The sequence below is a fragment of the Anser cygnoides genome, chromosome 13, assembly GCF_040182565.1.
Source record: "Anser cygnoides isolate HZ-2024a breed goose chromosome 13, Taihu_goose_T2T_genome, whole genome shotgun sequence".
Taxonomy (NCBI): Eukaryota; Metazoa; Chordata; class Aves; order Anseriformes; family Anatidae; genus Anser; species Anser cygnoides.
The window spans coordinates 13258833-13279810 of NC_089885.1; the positions used below are offsets into that span (position 1 = coordinate 13258833).

At 35.8% G+C, this 20978-nt stretch overlaps 1 protein-coding gene across 1 annotated transcript in view; it reads left to right on the plus strand.

Moving 5' to 3' along the window:
* The window catches only part of STK26 (serine/threonine kinase 26), a 32096-nt gene extending 13321 nt beyond the window's left edge, over positions 1–18775 (plus strand). The window contains exons 3-12 of the mRNA XM_067004791.1: positions 2993–3223; positions 9483–9539; positions 11239–11347; positions 11436–11593; positions 13911–14096; positions 14712–14860; positions 15440–15533; positions 15985–16047; positions 16137–16273; positions 16759–18775. Of these exons, the coding sequence (XP_066860892.1) occupies positions 2993–3223; positions 9483–9539; positions 11239–11347; positions 11436–11593; positions 13911–14096; positions 14712–14860; positions 15440–15533; positions 15985–16047; positions 16137–16273; positions 16759–16783 (1209 nt within the window). The 3' untranslated portion in view covers positions 16784–18775. The remainder of the gene's footprint in view (positions 1–2992; positions 3224–9482; positions 9540–11238; positions 11348–11435; positions 11594–13910; positions 14097–14711; positions 14861–15439; positions 15534–15984; positions 16048–16136; positions 16274–16758) is intronic.
* The last annotated feature ends 2203 nt before the right edge of the window (positions 18776–20978 follow it).

The following is a 20978-nucleotide window of genomic DNA, read 5'->3' on the forward strand; positions in this document are numbered from 1 at the left end:
GAATAAAGATTCAGCTTCTCCCTTTAGTAATTCCGCACTATTTGTTCAGCTCTGGGCTGCCTTTGTTCCACCCCTCTCTCCCCTGGGTGTACACAGTTCTGTGGTGCCATCTTTTGCCTATACTCCAGCACTCCCACGTGATGGCGTTAGGAATTGCCGGAAGTTAAAATAGCTTTTAAAGCTGTGATTCACCTGGAGTAGCTTGGGGGAATTGTGAGGCCTGTCTCGTTTTGTTGATGACCAACCGTTAATTGGTTGTATAAGGCTGAGTGGTGTGCATTTCCAATGAGGATCCCAGAGGGATCTTCTACTTAAGGTTTCTCCCCAAGCAAAATCCAAGAGCAGCTCTTTGAGTTCATCAAATGCTTGTAAAGGTTAGGTCAGCTGCCTGTGTGTGGGATTAGGTCCCTTTTGTTTTACCTATATGGAAGGGTTCAGCAGGTTTTCTATCCAATCCAACTGCACTAATTAACTGGAATGGGTATCCCAGGCTCTTAAGCATCTCAAAGTGAAGCTGGTATTTCTGAAGATGACTGTTTCGGGGTTAATGGAAAGTTTTGCCAGTCCTCTCTCTTCACTCTTTCTGGGGGATTTTTGTTTATGTCAACAGAGAACTATTGGTTAATCATTCTTATCCCAACTGGGGTCGTAGTTCAGAAACACATTAGTTTGCTAGCTAAGTAACAGTTCTGCAGCTTAACTAGCAGCAGGAGAAGGCTGGGTGGCAGTTGCTGCTGCTTTTGCCATACTTGTCCCCAAAATATTTTTTGAAACAGCTCTAAAAATGAACTTTGAATTCAGATTATTTTTATAGCCTTAATAATAAAATGCCATACACTACTGCATCAACTCCTGCCATCAATGTGACTGTCTCTGGGTAATTTGAAGATTTACCGTTCTTTCATCTAACTAAAAACTTTCCAAGCATCTGAGGCCTACAGTCATTTTCTTTCCTTTTATAATAATATTAATTATCTCATATTGCAGGTCACAATAGTACTGATCTTTTTTCCCACTTGCTTTGATTATGTATTTGCTTATCTTTCAAGTCCTTCAGATCTATCAACAGATGAAAATACACATTTTTTGCTTAATTATTTCTCTGAAGGTGTGTTTTGTGTTGTTGTTGTTTTGTGGTGTTTTAATGGAGCAAAGTAGTAAAGGGCTCTTTGTAGACAAAGGAGAAATTCCTTATTCTTTTTGCTTTAATGTGCTACCCAGGAACAATGTGTCCTGTGTATTTGCAAAATCTAAAATCTAGCTACACAGATCAGCATGAACCTGCCGTACGACTTCATGTTCCATCCTCTCGTGATAGCACAAATGACAGCTTGGTATATATGAGCAGTGAATTGATTCTGCTGAAAATAAACCTGATAAATCATATGGCTAAATCCTTGGTAATCTGTTCGGATTCATCTCACCATATTGTGGAATAAATTCTGGTCTTGATAGAAGGAACGGAACAATAATAAGGGGCCAGTAAGGAAATGAGATTAGTTCAGTCCAAAAGGAAAAAAAAATAGCAATGTTTTTGTTTTCCTGGTAAAGGTTTTGCATCTGTTTGCAAAAGGATTGATGTGAAGATGTTTTCTGGAGTTTCATGTTGGTATTGGAGTATTTTGTTATGCAAGGTAATCTGTGCACTGGCTTAAATATCCACTTTTGCTAGATAGGTTCTTTCATGACAGCTCACTTGTTCTGAGCAGTGAGCAAGAAGCTTAGGGGTATGAGAAAGATCTCAAATTATCTTGGTTTTATATTTTCAAAAGCTGATTTTTGAATCAGAGGGCTTTTCGGCAAAGTCCTCTCGTTTGAGGCTTGATCTGTGCAATGAATTGCCCAGTTCTGACAGCATTAGCAAATGAACAGTAGCAAAGTTGCGGTGAAGTGTTAGGGGTCATCTTTCTCAAAATCCTGTTGTATTTTTCAGTAGACGGTAATATATTTAACTTGCTTACTCTGCAAGGCATAGGCTGTTGTGTTCACATGTCTCTTTTACCTCTTCAAAACACCTTTCTGAAAACTTTCTGTGTTCTGAAGTTTTATGTACTTAAACCGTGGGTCAAATTGTCCATGTCCTTCCTAAGTCACTGCTGCGGCTTTTGGGTAAGCAAGGTTCTCTCAGCAGTTGTGTTATGCTTTGTCTTGAAAGAAAAATGAGAATTTGCTGGGTGTTTGTTTGTTTTTCCTCCTGTCTACTTGAACGAAGCTGAGAAGTCTTAAATCTTTATATGATATCACTCTTTGCTGATGTTAGAGCAGTTAACCTCCAGGGACTAGATCAGATGCCCTCAGCAGTGCTTTGCTGTCTGGTGCTCTGCTCCCCCTTCTAAGGCATGCTTGGGTGCTATCAGCAAGTTCAGATCAGTGCTTCAGTTTCACTTCAGCATTCTTATTCCTTCAAACTTCTCTCGATCCCTTTTGCTCAACTACCTGTCAGCACTTTCAGCTAACCTGAACATGTGCAACCTTACCAGAAGCCCAGTGTGCTTGTCGGAGGCTGCTGGTGAACACTGGTATTGCGGTCCTCTCACAACTAACCCTATACTGTGTTGTTTGGTGTAGTGCTTTGTCTGCCCCAGGCTGTTGGCCAGGTAGGAAGCCCAGCCTTTTTTGCCCGAGTAATGATGTTCGTGCTTCTGTGCCAGTAATTGCGTTCCCCAGTCTTCTGAGTTATGCACGGGTAGGATTAATATTAAGGATGGCTCTGTTCCTTCCTTTTAAAGTGTTATGTGGGGAAATGAAATGAGATTTGTACCTGACTCTCTCCTTGGTGAGACTCGTGTACCTTTAATATAATTGTGTAATGTATATTCTGTAACTAACAGCTGAATTAGAAGTTAGTGTATGGGAAACAAATTTATCTGGTATGATCCTTCTAATAATAAATCTGGATGATGTGCTTTTTGGGAAGTAATAAGGGCTAATAAATTGGAAGTTAATTAAGATAACTCATATCTTTTTTCTTCCTTTTTCTTTCTTTTTCCAGAACCATAGAGCAGACCCGGAAGAGCTATTCACAAAACTGGAACGCATTGGGAAAGGCTCCTTTGGTGAAGTCTTTAAAGGAATTGATAATCGGACGCAGCAAGTGGTTGCTATAAAAATCATAGACCTTGAGGAAGCAGAAGATGAAATAGAAGATATACAGCAAGAGATAACTGTTTTAAGTCAGTGTGATAGTCCTTATGTAACGAAATACTATGGATCATATTTAAAGGTAGTGTATAGTATTGCACAGATATTTGCTGGCAGTATGTCACCCAGTTTCGAATGCTGCTAGGAAAAAAAATCTGAATTTGAGGATATATTGTCACGCCAACTTTACTTTTTTAGTTGTTTTTTTTTCTTTGAACAGTTCTTTTCACTTTGTTTTTGCTTCTTTTGCTGCATATTCTTTGAGGCTAGAATTTGCATAAAATGGCTACTGTCCTGCGAATAGGGGATTGCCATTGCTATTGCTTTTGGACCATAGTTTTCTTTCTTCCCCTGCAATCTCTAGCACAATTTTGTGGCCTTTCTGGGGAAGGAAAAATACATTCATAGCTATACTAACAAAAACCTTTCTCTGATATGGAAAGAAATCATGCACCTTGTAGAGATACCTTTGTGTTTATGAAATATAGTAGGCCTGAGACAGTAGAACTGACATCAGCGTTATGTAACCACTTCGTAAAATGTTATATTTGTAAAAATGTTTTTTTAAAAAATCTACAACATAAACAAACAAAAAAAAAAACACCCCAACCCTACAGAAATCCAAAATGTTGAGAGTCTTTTCAACTTCTGAAACTGTCCAGGTGTAATCATCTAAAATATCCCTTAAAGTATCTGCAGTGCATATGCTTTAGGTGACTTTTTAAAACTAAAACCATTCTAAAAAAGCTAAAAGCATTACCTGTAGTTGGTATTTAAAATGATTGGGGTGGGGTTTGTTTTTTGAGGCTTAAGGTATACTGTTTTTGATGTTATTCCAAAGATATCTCTAAGTTGTGTCACACTTGTGAGTGATACTATAGAATTATTTGCAGAATCTATATAATAGTGTTCTCTGAGTTAGGTTCTAAATGTTATCCTCCTGGTTGTTCATTATTTTTACTTTGAGTTATAAAACCCAAATGTTTGCCCTGAAGTACAAACGTGTCAAGGTATGTCTTGGAAGTGTTTTTGCTTGGAATTAGTTCAGAATTAGACAGGGATTTCAACAGTTGTAAATGGAGAAATGAAACCTTGACTTGGTTAGTGGGGGGGAGGAGATATTGTTTGAGGGGTAGTGGGTGGAGGAAGCTTCGTAAGCCATGAGTTGAACAGGGAAAGAAAACTGTCGTTTTATTATTACAGTAACATAGGTGCTAAAAGGGTATTCCAAATCTAAATAGGTACCTGTACTTAACGATAGTGTCTTTGCCATTCTTATGCAAGTCTTCTTTTTTTTCCCCCTTTTCTCAAATACATATATGTAGCTATTTTGTCAGTGCTATAAAACTTTCAACTCTTGGTTAGGGCTTTTTACTCTTTAAAAATTCCTGGCAAATACGGGCGTATATTAATGCTTCGTTACTTTCCTCACCGCTGTTTGAGTTCTTTCCATTTCTGTTCTAGATGGATAAATTCTGAAAGATTAATGCTGATCTTCTGCTTACTTTTCGCACTTCTAATATTTTTGGGGAAGGAAAACTTGTGTGAAGTTTAGGGAGGTGTTTGTGGAATTTTGGTTACTCTTCCATTCCTTTAAGAAATTCATTTAAAAAAAAAAAAGTCCACAGGAATGTTTTTCATCCCAGACTAGCATGGTAGGTAATTCTATTGCTTGCTGTTCCCTGCTTAAGTAGTATCTTGGCTCCAAATTTTTCTTAGGTTAGATTTATTCTTGGTTGCTAATACTAGAGCTTTCAACTTGAGATTCCTCAGTGGAAAGAGTATATTAGCTTTGCTATAAATGTGCAAAGAATCTTTTATGCTGACTTTAATTTTGGTAATAACATGTATTTTGAGAGTAGTATCTGTCTACTTTTTAGAATTTAATTGCTATAACTTTTAACTTTCTGTTAACTATTATTCTGAGAATGGCTGTCAGCCTAAGTATTCAACTCTGTAGTATTTAATTCTGGATTTAATTTCTACATACACGGTAGACTTCTGTTGGAAACAAGTATGTGCAATTTTGTTCCAAATGACTTTATAATTAAAGGTTAAAGAACATGGAGGCTAAATTCTGAAAATTAAGATGTTATTTCTTAGAAAGCAAAGTCCTAGGCTATTGAGAGTAATAGCAGTTTGCTATGGATATGACTGGTACCACGATCAAATTCAAAGCAGTCAAATAGGTTTGTTGGTGAATAGTTAGTTATATATAACTAAATCAGTGAAAATAACTCCTAGAAATACTTCAAGGTAGTGGCTAGAAGAGCATTAGTATACACTAAATAGAAGACATTTCAAAATGTAAAAGATAGTACTCTTCTTCTGTTCGCATCTTTTATTTGCCAGAAAACAAACGGGTTGAGCTTGATTGACCTCTTCTAGATAATGCTTATGGAATATAAATAGTTTACTGAAATATAATAATTATATGTGTAGCTTTCTCCGAAGCTCTAGGAATGGTGTTAGAAATGTTTTTGCAGTTTTGCACTGCTTAAAGAGACTTTTCCTGTCTGTACCAAAGCAAACCATCAGTGCGGATGGTCAAATTGCTTTCAGTGCTTATTAATATATTTTAGTTGAATAATCCTGATCACTTTTAAAATACTGTTTGCAAGTTGCTGTTAATGAAGCCTACACGATTTGATGGGTTTTACTTTGAAGAAACTACACTTGAAACCATGTCTTGACTTCAGATTTTTCTTGTCTGTTCATCCAATTGAACTGTAACTGAACATCTTCTGTTGTAACTTATTCTTGTTCGTTGACTGATTTTTAAGTAAACTTTGAACAAGCGGATGATTATTGTCATCAAGGTTTAGTCAGTCTCAACTTTTCTTCTGTAAGATACCATAGCTGATAACTGAATGTTATTTATGATTAAAACTTGAAGTTAGAGATGTTAACTGTGAGGGTTTTCTAATGGCAAGCTTTTCAGATGAGTGATTTTTGTTTTGTATGGTCTATTTTAAGTATTCTGTAGCTTTACAGTTCTAGTTTCCTACAGTTCCTGATGCAGAAGCAGCTTTGTGACTGACAGGAATGGACTGACCCAGTCTTGGGCCTTGGGACTTGCCAGCAACATGCAGGCTCTTCCAGATGCTCCTCCAGCTAAAGCAGAAACTGGAAGTGGGGAGGAAAGTGTGTCTTTATCTTGATTACTTGACTTAACTAATTTGTAACTTAGTCAGCTCAGCAGATGCCATTAAGATACTCTAATGCTCTGCAGCCTAGCTGCTCTTTAGCTACAATGTTTACATCTGACTTTTAAATGTGGTTTTAAAAATATGGACAGTCCCTGAATATTTTTACCTAACAATGTGAGTTTATTTATCTGTTATTAGATACTTCAAAAAACTTATCATTGATAAAAGATAGTAAGGCTTACCTTTTTTAGAGCTTCTTGAGATAAAGCTGATGCCAGTTTTCCATTATTGTGATGCAAAAAAGGTGCAAAAAAAAAAACAAACCTACCCCACAAAACAAAAGACACATCTTTGTAATTTGGGACACCTGTATATCTTGAATTTTGGAGTTCAAGTGGGAGTTTCCCACTGATTTAATTTTAGAGTTTTGCTATTGTTACTATTTTTTTCTTAGTTTTTCTTTGGTGTCTGGCAAGATCACTAGTATTTTCTAAGCATTGGTAGGTGAAGTACAAGTATATAGTCAAAGAATGCACCACAGTAAACACTCATGTAGGTAGGAAAAGCTTTCACCTTTTGTATAATGCCTTTCACAAGTGTGTGTAGTATTGTGCAAGCGTACAGCTGTATTAATGGAACTTCTGTAGGTAAGATAACTGAAATCCTGATGTATCTGTTTGTAGATGTTCATGTCTGTGGTAGGTAAAGGTCTAAATTCCTCTTGTCATCCAGTGTTGCATTTAACATCATACCTCAGTAAATGAAACAGGTTATGTTAAGTACCCTTCAAAGTGATAAAACATAGCAATGTAGCAGTGTAAGATAAGCGAGACTGCTAAAGTGAGTATCTTCTTCAACTCTATGGCTTGCCAAAATGTTGGTATTACTACCTTATGGAAAAAAAAAATTAAAGTTATTAAAGGTTACTCCACTTCTCATATGTTTTGGTTATGCCAAATAGTGAAGCTTAATAAAATACTTGTACTGTCTTTTTTGCTTGATCCAATAGAGAGCAATCTTCTCTTGATGACTGAAATGCCATGATTGTTTTCTGTATTTGTGCTATGTAGCCTTTGGAGTAGGGAATTAAGTATCTGTCCTTGTAACTAGCATAGCTGCCTAGAATTGTTCTTTTCTTTTGCAATTAAACAAACCTGAATTTACTTAGTTCTTCGGATTTCAGTATGGAAAACTCATACTAGCATCCAGAGACTTCCATCAAAACTGTACAGAAGCTAGTGCAGCAAAGTTTTGAGTCCATCTAAAGATATTGTTTGTTCTACATTATCTATTTATACTTGGTCGACCTAAAATAGCTAGGAAAAAGGTTGTACATGCTTGGCTAGAAAATATCCACACCCGGTTAGGCTGGATAGTAGCAGTTTCTTTGAAACATTATTTCAGGAACACAGTACTTATTCATTTTCACCCTACGGTGTTTTCAACTAATAGTCAGACCCTCCAAACATGTCTGGTAACCACAATGTTTGCCTTAAACTGGAGTTCCTTGCAGGTCTTCTCAACTGACAAAGTAGGGCTTTATAAAAACTGCTAAAATTAGCTAGCCCTTCCCTGCTGATCTCATAATATTGGAATAGACTCTCATAAATGGCGTGTTTCTTAAATTCAGTATAAATCTAACAGAGTACACTTTGTTAACATAATTGGATGTGTTACTTTCAGAAACTGCACCTTTATTTGCTTGTTGTATCCTTTAGATTTCTATCACTAGTCAGGAAACGGTAGGACAGAATACAACCTAGTAAGAGGCTTTAAAAAGTACTCCAGCTATAAGCTTGTGTTCTGCTATAAGGAACTAGTGCTAGTAAATATTTGCTGCTTAAACACTGTGCGTGGTACTTCATCGTTTCTGCTCTATTTTAGTATTTTTTTAATAGCTGTGGTATTGATTTCAACGAATTGTTTTTACTCCCAAAATTCCTTAAAGTAGTAGCCCGTAGGTTAATATCTGTGTTTCTGCTTCTGAGGGGACTGTGGCAAGTAGCAGATCCCAGTTTTGAAATATATTCTCTGTAGTTCTCATAACAAATCTCTCAATTTTTTGTTTACATGAATCAGCTGCTTCTTGCAATTGCACACTAAGGATGAACTCAGCACCTATAAAATCGTTAGAAGAATGTCAAATCTAGTACTGTAGCTGAGACATCTCAACAAAGAAAGTACAGCAGCTCACAGAAGCGAAGATTCAAATAGTACATAGTGAAGGAATACGTGAACTTTGCAGTGTTACTAGGAATTCAAAAACAAACTATAAGTTAGGTTCCTTAAGTCATACCTTTTATCTAATTATATTGTTCTTATCAACTTTTTTTAGTGGTTGATTTAGAATGTCTGGTCTAAAAACCTAGGAAATAATGAATGTGTTTGTAGGCTTCCAGGTCTAACAGTGCAGTTTCTCCTGGTTGGTGCTTACAGTGCTGCTTACTATCTCAAAATTGGAGCTGCCTATCTGATAGCAGGCATGTTTCATGATAGATGCAAGAGCTGTGAATTTTCATTTATTTATTGTTTCCCACAACTTAAGTTGGAACTTGTAGACATGCAAGATATGCACTTGCACAATTAACGTGGATGGAGGGACAGCTAGCATCTATGTCCACTTAGTCTTTAAATGTCTGTTGTCTGAAGAGAGGTTTGTGTTCTCGCACTTGCCCAAAAGCAGCTCTAAGTTCTGTATATTTTCCTCAGATGAGAAATGTGGTGATGTTACAAGTTTTTTGTTAAAATGTTATTGATTCTGTGCAGCAAATATCTGGAAGTAATAATTTCAGTGCAAAGATAGATTGTAGTTCTTGCAAAAGACTTAAATTAAAACTCTGGCTTTAAACTTAAACTCCCACCAAAATCTTATTTTTTTCCTCCCGAGTTCCGTTTCTTTAGGTGGAATTGTTTTAGATCAGCTTAGAGGAAAGTGATTTGGGGGGAGGAGGAGGGTGGTGATGTGTATCACTTCTGGTGTTGTTTTTGTTCTTATATGGAAGTCAAACTTTAATTGATATGTAGGCATCTTGCACAGGAGCTATGTGATCATTCTGCAGGAAGTAATTAGATGCATCTTAATGATTAATGGGTTTCTATATTTGTATTCTCCTAACAGTATACTGGTAGTCCATCGAAGGACTTTTTTTATGGCACCCTTGGACTTCTAACAGCCCATGCATTCTTTTACAGGGCACAAAACTATGGATAATAATGGAATACTTGGGTGGAGGGTCAGCTTTGGATCTTGTAAGTATATAATATTTGCATTATAAGTATGAGCAAAAACTACTTAATTGTGTTTTCATATCACTTAATGAAATCAAGTCCCTGGAGGCTGTTAATGTTGCATCACTGCTACATTATAGTGCTCCAAAATTGTTGATTTGCATGGTAGTTCTGTTACATGTCGGTGTTAATTTTTTTGTTTGTTTGTTTTACTGTTTTTGTCTAAGCATTAGGAAACTCTTGTTCTCAGTCAAATGGAACGCAAATTGTGGTGTTTTTCTTTTTTAGTATGAGAAGTACTGTTTGCCCCATAGAGGGGGTAGGAGGGTGGGTGACTTGTCTTGGGTGGGGAGTTTTTGTTGTTGGTGGTGGTGTCCAATCCCCCCCAATCAGGGTATTCATTACAGTTGCATACAAAATGTTTCCTTTAGGATCAGGTCTGAGGAATTAATGCTATGTGTGCCTACAGAGTATAATTAATTTTAACTGGTTAGAAGGTGTTATTTTTTCCATTTTCTGTTAAACATGAAAGTACCTTTTATTTAAGATTGTGTAGCATTCATGAAGGATGTAGCTTAGACAGAACAAGCTCACAGTCCACTTCATGTGGATGTGGTTTCCCCATACTTTCAGTACTGCTCCGCCTCAACTGTAAAGCTTCAAGACCCACCCTTTCCTGCAAGATAATGTAACTCAGTCTTTGTGTGGTTCTGAAGGGAAAAATATCATGTCTTCAGTAGTACAATATGGTGTTAATTATATTTTTGCTACCAGTTCTCCTTTCTGCAAAGGTTTAAGTCTGTGCTTAACTTCACAGATCTATTTAAACTTTATGGAATTACATCACATCAGCTCAAGTCTAGGAATGCAAAAGCATAGTAATTATGTATAGTGTATAGTACTTTGTAGCTTTGGAACTTAGTCTTTTTGAGAGATAGACTGAGATAATAACTCTTTAACATTTTCACATAATTTATAGTCTTTCGTGGATTGTCAGGAAATAATGAAGTAGGTTTTTTTAGTAGTGTTCGGTGGTTTCACTTGTTCTTTAGAAGGATAAAACCTTAATTTTTGGCTTATTTCACTTTGCTTCAATTTTTTGTAATGTTACAGTTTTCTCTTTCACTACAGTTTTGTGTGGGTTTTTTGATTCTTGTTTTTGTAGTAGAATCTCACACCTTAATACTTCTGTTTTATTTACATAGCTTTCCAATGTGCAAAACTTCCCCCATATAAGCAGCTTTATAGTAGTGCATTGTGTTGTTGTTGCAAAGGCAAGCATGGAATCAAAAATATTGGAACAAGGAAAAAACTATCGTTAACTTTAAAAACAGCATTCAATAGACATTTATTCTGAAATAAACTCTTTCTTCATACACATTTTAAAATGCAAAATTCAGTCTACTGTGTTTGATAGAAAACTAAAACTTCTAGGAAGTTCTAGCTTTTCATGTGTGTTGCATGCTGAGGGGACTGTACTATACATAAAAGAAAAGTAGCAGCACTTTGCATGTATTATCAGTAGAGGAGATGTGAAGATGATCGTTCTAATGGCACCTATTTCTGATAGAATATTGAGTTACTTAATCAATTCTTCGTTTTATGAATTCTTTTAGCTCTTTACATTAAAAATGTTTCAAGTTAATATTTAATTAAATCAATAACAAGGCAGAAATTAGATACAAGAATAAAACTATTTTACTGTGTCTTTTCTCTAAAGCTGCGTGCTGGCCCATTTGATGAGTTCCAGATCGCTACCATGCTAAAGGAAATCTTGAAAGGTCTTGACTACCTACATTCAGAGAAAAAAATTCACAGGGATATAAAAGGTGCATTTAAAATGTAACTTTGTTAAAGCCCTTAAAAATCATGGGAGCAGCATTCTAAATTAGATGTTTTATTATTTCCATTTGGCAGCTGCCAATGTCTTGTTATCAGAGCAAGGTGATGTTAAGCTTGCTGATTTTGGAGTTGCTGGGCAGCTGACAGACACGCAAATTAAGAGGAATACCTTTGTTGGAACTCCATTTTGGATGGCCCCTGAAGTTATTCAGCAGTCAGCGTATGATTCAAAAGTAAGTATGAGAGTAGAATATCTTTTCTTTGTATCTGCAGATCTAACAGAAAGCACTTTGGTTTTTTGTCTTTCTAGCTTTATCAATACTGAAAAAAGTTTATTTCAAATTACGGGATTTTAAGTAACAAAAGAACAATTAAACTGTTATTACAGTAATTGGATGTCACTGTACTCCCATGCAAGATCCATGAAAACTCAGCAAGTAAACTTGATGCTTTCATGTTAGCATTACTAGAGAAACTCCCTGGATACTTTGTGTTGTGGGTTTATTTTTGTTTAATTTAAATTCAGTGTTTCCCATTTTATTCAAGCAGTAATAAAGCTTTCAAATCAGAATACTACCAGAATTTATCACCTTATTTTAAACCTGAGATCAGGACTGAAATTTTACTCTTTTCTCACTCTTTTATATGACATGAATCCTACCATTTGAACTAATTTCTTAAGATGCAGGTATTTAAGTTAGTCTCTAGGCTTCCTCTTACTGTCAAAGGAGAAGGAATTGAATGGGTTGCCTGTCTTTCCATTATTTACAGAAGGGTGACTTGTGTGAGACCAAGTTTAGCTTTAGTATTCATCTGTGTTTTGTCAGTAAACATTGCACTCTTAATACGTGATTGCATTTCTACAACTTGCTGTCAGGTATTTCTGTGTAATTCTGAAGATTTCAACTAATTGCAGATGAATTAGAAGGGAGAGTTTCTCAATGTGAACACACAGTAGAAAAGCAGACACTATACCCCTGCCATGTTTTCTGTGGGTTTGGAGCTGCTGCTAAAAATCACTATAAGGAAGGAACAATCCCCTTTACTCCTGTGTCTATACCCACAAAAAGGTCTAGAGCATGTGGTTAGTGAAATGGCATTATATTTTGGTGCTGGCACTGGATTTTCTACACTGTTTGTTTAGATACATCCTCAAGTAGGAACAAGAAATCTAAAAGTCTTGGTAGTGCAAAGTAACTTTCATACTGTTTTTCTCAAATAGTAAGCATTTAGCCATACTTGTAATGTGCAGTTTTACTTAACATAAAAGCCTTTTGAGTATCTGAGATGTACTAAAAATCCACAGATTTTTCCCAGAATCATTCAAGTTTGAAGAAATTTTGTACATATCAGGGGTTCTTGCTGATAATAAGGAGCATATACATTCACTTGTAATTTTCATGTGTAGAGTTCCAGTGGTACAGCTGTAATACTCTTTCTAGGGCTTTTTGGGAAAGTATTCTAGCTTGTTTTAAAAATGCAAGTTGTCCTGTCCAACTGAAAATAATTCCTCTTCTGTTTGCCCTGTGTGTAAATCAGCTGCACCACCCCTTCATTTACATTCTGCCAGCAACCTAATCTCCTGCTTTCCGTATCTCCTCACTATTGTTGCGAGAGTAATGCCCTTTCTCTTTTCTTTCCTAGCCAGAAGTCTAGTGGGAAAGTATGAAAGAGGCAAGCCTTCGGGTAGGACAGATGAAAAGGTTTTGGACAGGATACACTGATTTCTAGTCTAATACTGAAAAGCATTTTGGCATCTGGACTGAATTTTAACTTTTCTCTGTTCCCTTCTTCAGAATAGTAGAAAATGAAATAAATTAATACACTTTTTATAGTAACAGACTTACAAGCCCCATCTCTTTCAAAATGTTTTATTCCAGTTACGAGCTAGCTTATTTCTTCAATATTAAATTACAGATATTTTAGTTCTTCTTATGAATAGGAAAGGAGTATTGGAGTGATGCAACTTGTAACCCTTCTTTACTATATGGGCAGCTTTGGGTTATGACTAATTTGCCAAGTGTAGTCAATCATTCCCATTTTTAATGAGAAACACCTATAGTGACTTGAATGGCTCTTGTAACTAATCTAAAAAGATGTAAATGATGTATATTTCACTTGGGAGAAATCTGTAAGTTGGAAGATTTCATAGTTCATAAGACACAAATAAAATTCGTCTCTGTATCAATAATGCTTATTTCTAGGTAAAAACAGTATCACTTAATTCTTCAGAAACTTGTACTGCCAACTTGGTGTCTCAGATCTAAACATAGTTGTTGATCATTTTCCAGCAAACTTCATAAAGCTGTCTGTTAGGAAAGAAATAGACAATGCAACAATACCGATGTTGTATACCTCAGTCAAAGTTATTCAAGACTGATTAAATCACTTAGGTCTTTGGAAATTATAGCCTTTGAGTATTAAAAAAGAATGTTTATGCATTTTCTACTGAGACCAAAGTTTTATTATATGGATGCAGATTTCAGTTATTAAATACTTTGTTGTAATATCATCTAACTTTATGCTAAAAGTAACTTTTTCCTTTCTCAGGCTGACATCTGGTCATTGGGAATCACTGCTATTGAACTAGCCAAAGGGGAGCCACCCAACTCTGATATGCATCCAATGAGAGTTCTGTTTCTCATTCCAAAAAACAATCCTCCAACTTTGTTAGGAGAATTCAGTAAACCTTTTAAAGAATTCATCGATGCGTGTTTGAATAAGGATCCAACATTTGTGAGTAGATAAGTGTGTGTGTGTAGAGATGTATAATTATATTTTTTTAATACATGTTTGTGAAGTATTCTGCTGGTACGGTACATCCTAGTTGATTTTAATAATTTTGGAGACTATACTTTTGACTGTAAATATTAATGGTACTTCTTAACAGATGTCTCTTCACCCCAGCCTCTTTTGTTTAAAATTGGGGGGTGGGGGGAGGCAGAAGAAATGATGATGGCAGAGGCAACTTCCTACAACGCATGTGAACCTAGGATAAGGTCAGAAGAGAAGCTTTGAAAGAGGAGAGAATCCTAAATCTCTATCCTAGCAGAACTTTTGTTGTCTGCCTGAATTCTGCTTACAAGGAAATGTTGCAGTGGAGAAATTTGATTAGTCATTTTCCTGGGTGTGTACTTTCTAGCATAGAAGGGTAAGCAATAGCCTGTGTGTTACTTGATCATATTTTTAGAGTGCTTGTAAATGTGGATTACTGGCTTTTCTCAACTTCCTGTTTCTACTAATTTCCTGATGCTGTATGAGCTAAGTCAGTTGTCATACTAAATCTCCCCTACTAACATTTAAAGTCACAAAATGTTAGCATAACATTAAATACTTAAGTGTTTCTTATAGCGCCCTACAGCAAAAGAACTTCTGAAGCACAAATTCATTATGAAAAATGCCAAGAAGACTTCATACCTGACAGAACTAATTGATAGGTTTAAGAGATGGAAAGCAGAGGGACATAGTAGCGATGAAACTGATTCCGATGGTTCTGATTCGTAAGTTAATTTTCACAATTTAGTCTCTATCTGACTTTTTCTGTTTTGCATTGGCTTCTTTCAAGGAAATCCTCTGTTTGAAACTGAAGACTAATGTATAAGTCAAGCTATGCACTCATTCTCTTTAAATTTTTTTAAATCTAAACTCGGTTTCAGTGCTGTTTAAGTGCTGTGTGTTTCCTAGTTTGGGGCTAGTGGTTATACCAAAAACAATGAATTACAATTAGAAATACCACAGAGCAAGGCTGAGGTGTACAAAGAGGTTTGCACAATGTGGGTGGAACAACATGCCTTCTGTAAGTGTCTTGCTTTTCTGGACATCAGATAACTGTTTTAAATGGGATGTCATAGGAGAAGGTAAGCTTTATAAGTAGGCATCTTCTGGTTGCTTTGATTGTATTTCAAGATGGTCTCTGAAGTTGATTTTCTGAAGATCATTTAACGTTTCAACACATTTTTTTCCCTTGTTTTAAGGCATACAGAAATAATCCATATAGATTTACTATGTATTTGGGTTACCTATGGTTGCTTAGCATTATGCTGTGGCTAGTATTATGTACATCGTATCCTTTTTCTTAGGGAGTCAAGTAACAAAGAAAACAACTCTCATCCTGAGTGGAGCTTTACTACAGTTCGAAAGAAACCAGATGCAAAGAAGCTGCAGAATGGGACGGTATGTAGCCTAAAGAGTTCTTCTTTAAGAGACGGTTTTGAAGCCATCGTAAGGTAGTGTTAAAACTTTGTAATTATTCATTTTTATTAAGAACTGACTACTTTTTTGTAGTTCAACAGATAATGCTTGTTAGTGACATTTCCTATGCCTGTGTCAGCCTTAATGGCAAAAGATACCACATACTAATAGAACAGTATCTGTTCAAAGATATATTAATTTTAAACTGTTATATTAGAGAAGAGAAATTGAAGTGTGACAATGACATATGTCATCAGGCATCTATTTCCATATTTCCTAACGTTTTTTTGATGTACTGTACCTTCATTGTTTTGTGATATGTTACAAGGGCTGTGTTAAATTCAGCTGAACTTTCAAAATCATGTAAGCTGCATTTAACACAGCATACGTATGGTATAGGAATATACTGATATCCTTATTTGTTAATTTTTAGGATCAAGATCTTGTTAAAACCCTGAGTTGTTTAACTATGATAATCACCCCTGTCTTTGCTGAGGTAAGTTTTACCTTCAAAGAAATTTTTAAGTTATTGCCCAAGCACCTGATGAATTCTGTAAGCTTTATTTGCTTTGGTTTGCTACTCAGCTCAAACAGCAGGACACAAATAATGCTAGCAGAAAGAAAGCAATTGAGGAACTTGAGAAAAGCATCAATATGGCAGAAGCAACATGTCCAGGGATCACAGATAAGATGGTGAAGAAACTTATGGAGAAATTTCAGAAGTAAGTGAAGAAAGTTTTGTGTGCATTTAAAAAAACATATATGTTTTTGGGGGGGGGGGGGGGGGGGGGGGGGGGGGGGGGGGGGGGTGGAATGAAGTACTTCCATTAAGGAAAAGCTAGTTGATTTCAAGCATTTCATATGCTAGGGAAGTTTGAATACAGTATTTTGATAAGTGATAGATCTGTTACATCCAGGGCTCTACATTCTTAGCTTCATTAGTTACGTGTAACACTTCTGGTGATTGAAAGAAAAACTAATGCTAACAGTAACTTTTTTTGCTTGGTCTTTACGCTCTGCAATTTTACTGTAGTTGTTATATTTTGCTTCCTTTAATTTAACCTGCAGTTTTATCTTAAGCATATTTATAGCAAGGAAGGAAGCAGGAGAATCCTTACTAGTTTAATGATGCATAGATAGTTACTTGCTGTCTGCCAAGATGAGACACAATAATTAACAAAAATTTTACTTACTTTTTTATCCGTAGATTTTCTGTTAATGACTCATCCTAAGAAACTTCACATAATTGACTGCTGTTTCATATGGACCCAGTGAAACCCACCAAAACTACTTCAAGCTTGGCAGTGCTTAGCTCATGAGCTCCTTGTGCCTTTTGGATCTTTGCAACATATTGATGGTGATTTGAGGATTTGAAAGAACCTACTCAACTATTTTGTGGCAGTGCACATGGTTTTATATTTTCAGGAAATTATTTTGTAAAGAACAACTTTTAATATTGTAGTTTCACCAGTTTAATCTGATAAATGTTGAGGTGCAGTTTTGCTTTTAGAAATAACCATTACTTTAGTTGATAGAAAGTGCAAGTACAGTATGTTTTGATGCTATTTTGTTCCTGTACACAGGGATGTACAGGTCTTTTGTATTCATGAGTTAAACTTTTGTAAATCACTAACAAGCTTCAGAGAAAATAGCTTTTTCACAAGCGTATTCAAAACATGTATTGTAGTGGCAAGGGTATTGCTGTAGCACCTGCTTCAACCAGCATATAGTTATCGTGCCCTGAAGAATAAACCTGCAACAGTATCTATTATAATTCTAAATTGGTACAGTATTTTAGGCAGCTCTATGATTAAATATATTTGAGAGCAATATGTCAATAGTTTGCAGGTGATATGTAGCAACAGGTATATCCTGATGTACAGTATATGTATTACCTTTTAGAACAAGTAGTAATTCAATCTTACATCATCATGGTAGGAAAATTAAAGCAATACAGTTGAGGGGGTGGGGCTTTTGGCAATAATGGACAAAAACTGAAGTCCAATTTTATTTAACTTAATTTTTTCCTCTGAGTATACATACCTGGGTGGAAGGGAGCCAGAGAAGCCGAGCGTCGCATGATACATACCTCACAAGCAGGTATAAGTGTAACACCAGCGTTCTTTGTGGTGGTGTTGTTTCTCCTGTAAGATATTTATACACATTTTTGTTCTTAAATACATAAATACAGTACATCAACATAATTTGTTTATAATTTTCTGAAAGTGTATTTTAAATATGTATTTACCAGTTAATATGCAAATAACTGAGTTATAGATATTCTTTCACAAAAAGGTAGTACTGTGCAGTATGGAGTGATTTTTTTCATAAAAAGTAGGTAAGATTATAAAGTTGCTTTCAGTTATATATTTATGGTACTGCTAACTGGGTAATCTCTTCTGGTTTTATATTATTTTTTTGTTATTGTTTGTTTTTTCTTTCTTTTTCAACCCAGTATGTATATTATGCTGAAATTTTGAACTGGGATTTTTTTTTTCAGTACTTAGCTGTGGAACTGTTGGTGTAAATTTATTTTTGATAAAGGTTGGGTGTGTTTATTTTATGGTTCAGACCTGCACATTTTGTTTTTGCACAAAAGTCATTTTAAAAATCTGAAATATATCTGCCAAATATTAAAAAAGTAATGGTGTGCAAGTAAATACTGCATTTTTAGTCAAATGTTGCCATTACATCGTTTTTATATAAAGGACACTTGTGAGAGATGGTGGTTAGATATGCCAAGGACAATTATTTTCAATGGTGCCTACACTGTAAAAAAAATTAAAAAAGGAAAAAAAAAAAGAAAAAAATAACTTTGTTTTAATTTTAAAGAAGTGTTTCTGTTTAAAACTTTCATCTGCTATATAACTGAAATTCGATTAGAATTTATATCTGAGAAAAAGTCTGGAAATAGTTTTTGAAAACAATAATGTTATGGATTAAATAAATATTTTTATAAATGTAAAAGCAGCAAAAGTTGTAAATACAGTTGATCTGAAGCTTTACAAAATAACTGCATCACAAACAAATTGTAGTGCTTCTCTAGCTTCTGTAGTTGTTAGTCTTGTAAATCTGTTTATAGATGAAGCTTATTTCAATGTTTTGGGGGGTTTTAAATGGTTTAAAAATAAATATTTAAGTTCTGTAAACTTTCATGAGCTCTTTCTGTTGTGCATTTTATTCTGGATTTTAATAAAAATGTGCAGAGGCGTGGATATACCTCCTATCTTGTGTTATGGTTTAGCAAAGGTGTTCCTTGCACGGAGTTGCATGGTTGTTTTGAAAAGGTTTTGGGTCGTTCTCCCTTACCCCCCATGCTGTTCTTGTCTGGAAGATACCTACCAGCTGCTATGCAACAGGGAATGCTAGAGAGACAGAGCAACTCCAGGGCTCAGTTTTGGTTTCAGTCCCATAGAGGAGTGTTCAGGATCTATGTGGTCAAACGAATGTGCACGGCCTGTGACAACGTAGTGTGACCTAATATCTCTACGGACTTAATTGTGAACTTGGCGTTGTAAAGTGAAGGTACAAAAAGGCCAGGGCCACAGTTACCTCAGCTTTTACTTCACCAGTCTCATCCCAAATCTTATTGTAAAGACCTCCATATTCATTTCTCAGAATTAAAATCATGTTTTTACTTCTATGTCACTTCCTTTAATGTGTGGTATGGTTTTTTTGTTTCATTTTGTTTTTTAATGAGACCAAGGGGAGAGGTGATAAGAATTTCTCCTGAATTTTGTAATTGGTGGTTATACCCTGTTGACACAGTCTTTAATCTATGCAACTCCATATCCTGTTCTGGGTAGCCAGAAAATTCACTAACGTGAATTAATTAATCTGTCCTATCTATGTGGTAAGACTGTAGCAAGTTACTGAACTATGGTGCCTCTTCCTGTGAAATGGGTGGGTCATATGCCTACCTCACAGGACAGTATGGGGGGGAAAAATCATCCATGTATGCGTAAAACAGCTTCATTCTCTTGTAAGAACAGTCCATTTAAAGACTGCTTTATTGTACTGCACGTGGCATTTTTGCACCTAAGGTCTCTGTGCATTGTACGACTGTAACTCTTAAGAATGGATGTCTGTATTACTGGTTTCCAGAGAACAGTTTCTTTTTCCCCATGACTTGTTAGATATTGATGAACTGTGTAACTTAATCAGCAGTATTCTGTTGCTGGCAGATAGGTAATGGGAAGAGATATCAAGATATTCATTTAGGAATCATCTTCTTGTGTGTTTGGTTTGTTAGGTTTCCCACCGTAGATGGAGAATTGATATTGAAGTAGTCTTATCAAAGTAGTCTGAATCACAGAGTAGAGAAATGTATTTGTTCTTGGGTAGATGAGTCCTTTATCAATGTAATCATTCTTAAAACCCCTGGTCTCTTGATTCCTCTAGCACACTTCTGTACAGTAAGCATTGTAGTATTGTAAAAACCTGTTCTTGCATTCAATTGAATGTCTATAGTTGAATAGGAAAGTACATAGATTCCTGATGTGTTTGCACAAGGCTTAGCAATTGTTAAAGGTCTCATTTTTATAACACTGTTTTATGACTTAACACTGGAATAAAATTATTTTATTCTTTACAAAGTTTTAATGGTATGTATGTCGGCTTGCCTTATTTCACATCTTTCCAATAAATGAAGTTACACTTAATATAGAAATTAGTTAAATTTGCTGGAACCTTAGAGCTCCTCCAAACTAATATTCTTCATATACTGTGTACATTTTGATGCTTTTGTAACTTAATACATACACCTATATGTTAAAAAAAACAACTGAGTATCTTGCATGTAAATCTCAAGATTAGCTTTATCTGTAAGTGATGCATTTTATGAGCCCCAGCTACATCAGTCCAAATGCGTTGAGTAGCTTAATGTTTTGATGCTATAATGCTTCTGTGCCCCCACCCAATTAATACTGCATGTTTGCTTAAGGGATGTAAGTTTGCATTTTCCCAGGTACTGATATGTCTTTCACCATCAGCAGTCCATGTCATCTCTCTATCCTCAGTATTTTTTGTTCATTTGTTTTACTAGTGAAACACACCCAATATTCTTGCCTCTTGGTGAACAGGGCTGAGAAGGGACTATACAGGTACCATAGGGAAGGACTGATGCAAGGGTTATTTTGGTTGTTCCTTTGCATGTGTGCCACTGCTTACTGAGATTGTTCCTTTATTCTAGTCAGTCCCAGCAAAGCTGGCTTATGCAATGATTTTAGCTTAATTTCTGTCACCTACTCAGGACTGCTTTGTTCCTCTGCTATTGTTGACCATTATGTATGATGTGCTAAGTCACAGTGTACATGCTGTGCCCCGGTACTCTATAGTCAATGGAAAAATCCAAAAATAGTTCCCAAGTCCTTGTTTCTCCATCTCATTGCAGTGTCCCCAGCAGTCTCGAATGCCAGAGTTAGGAAC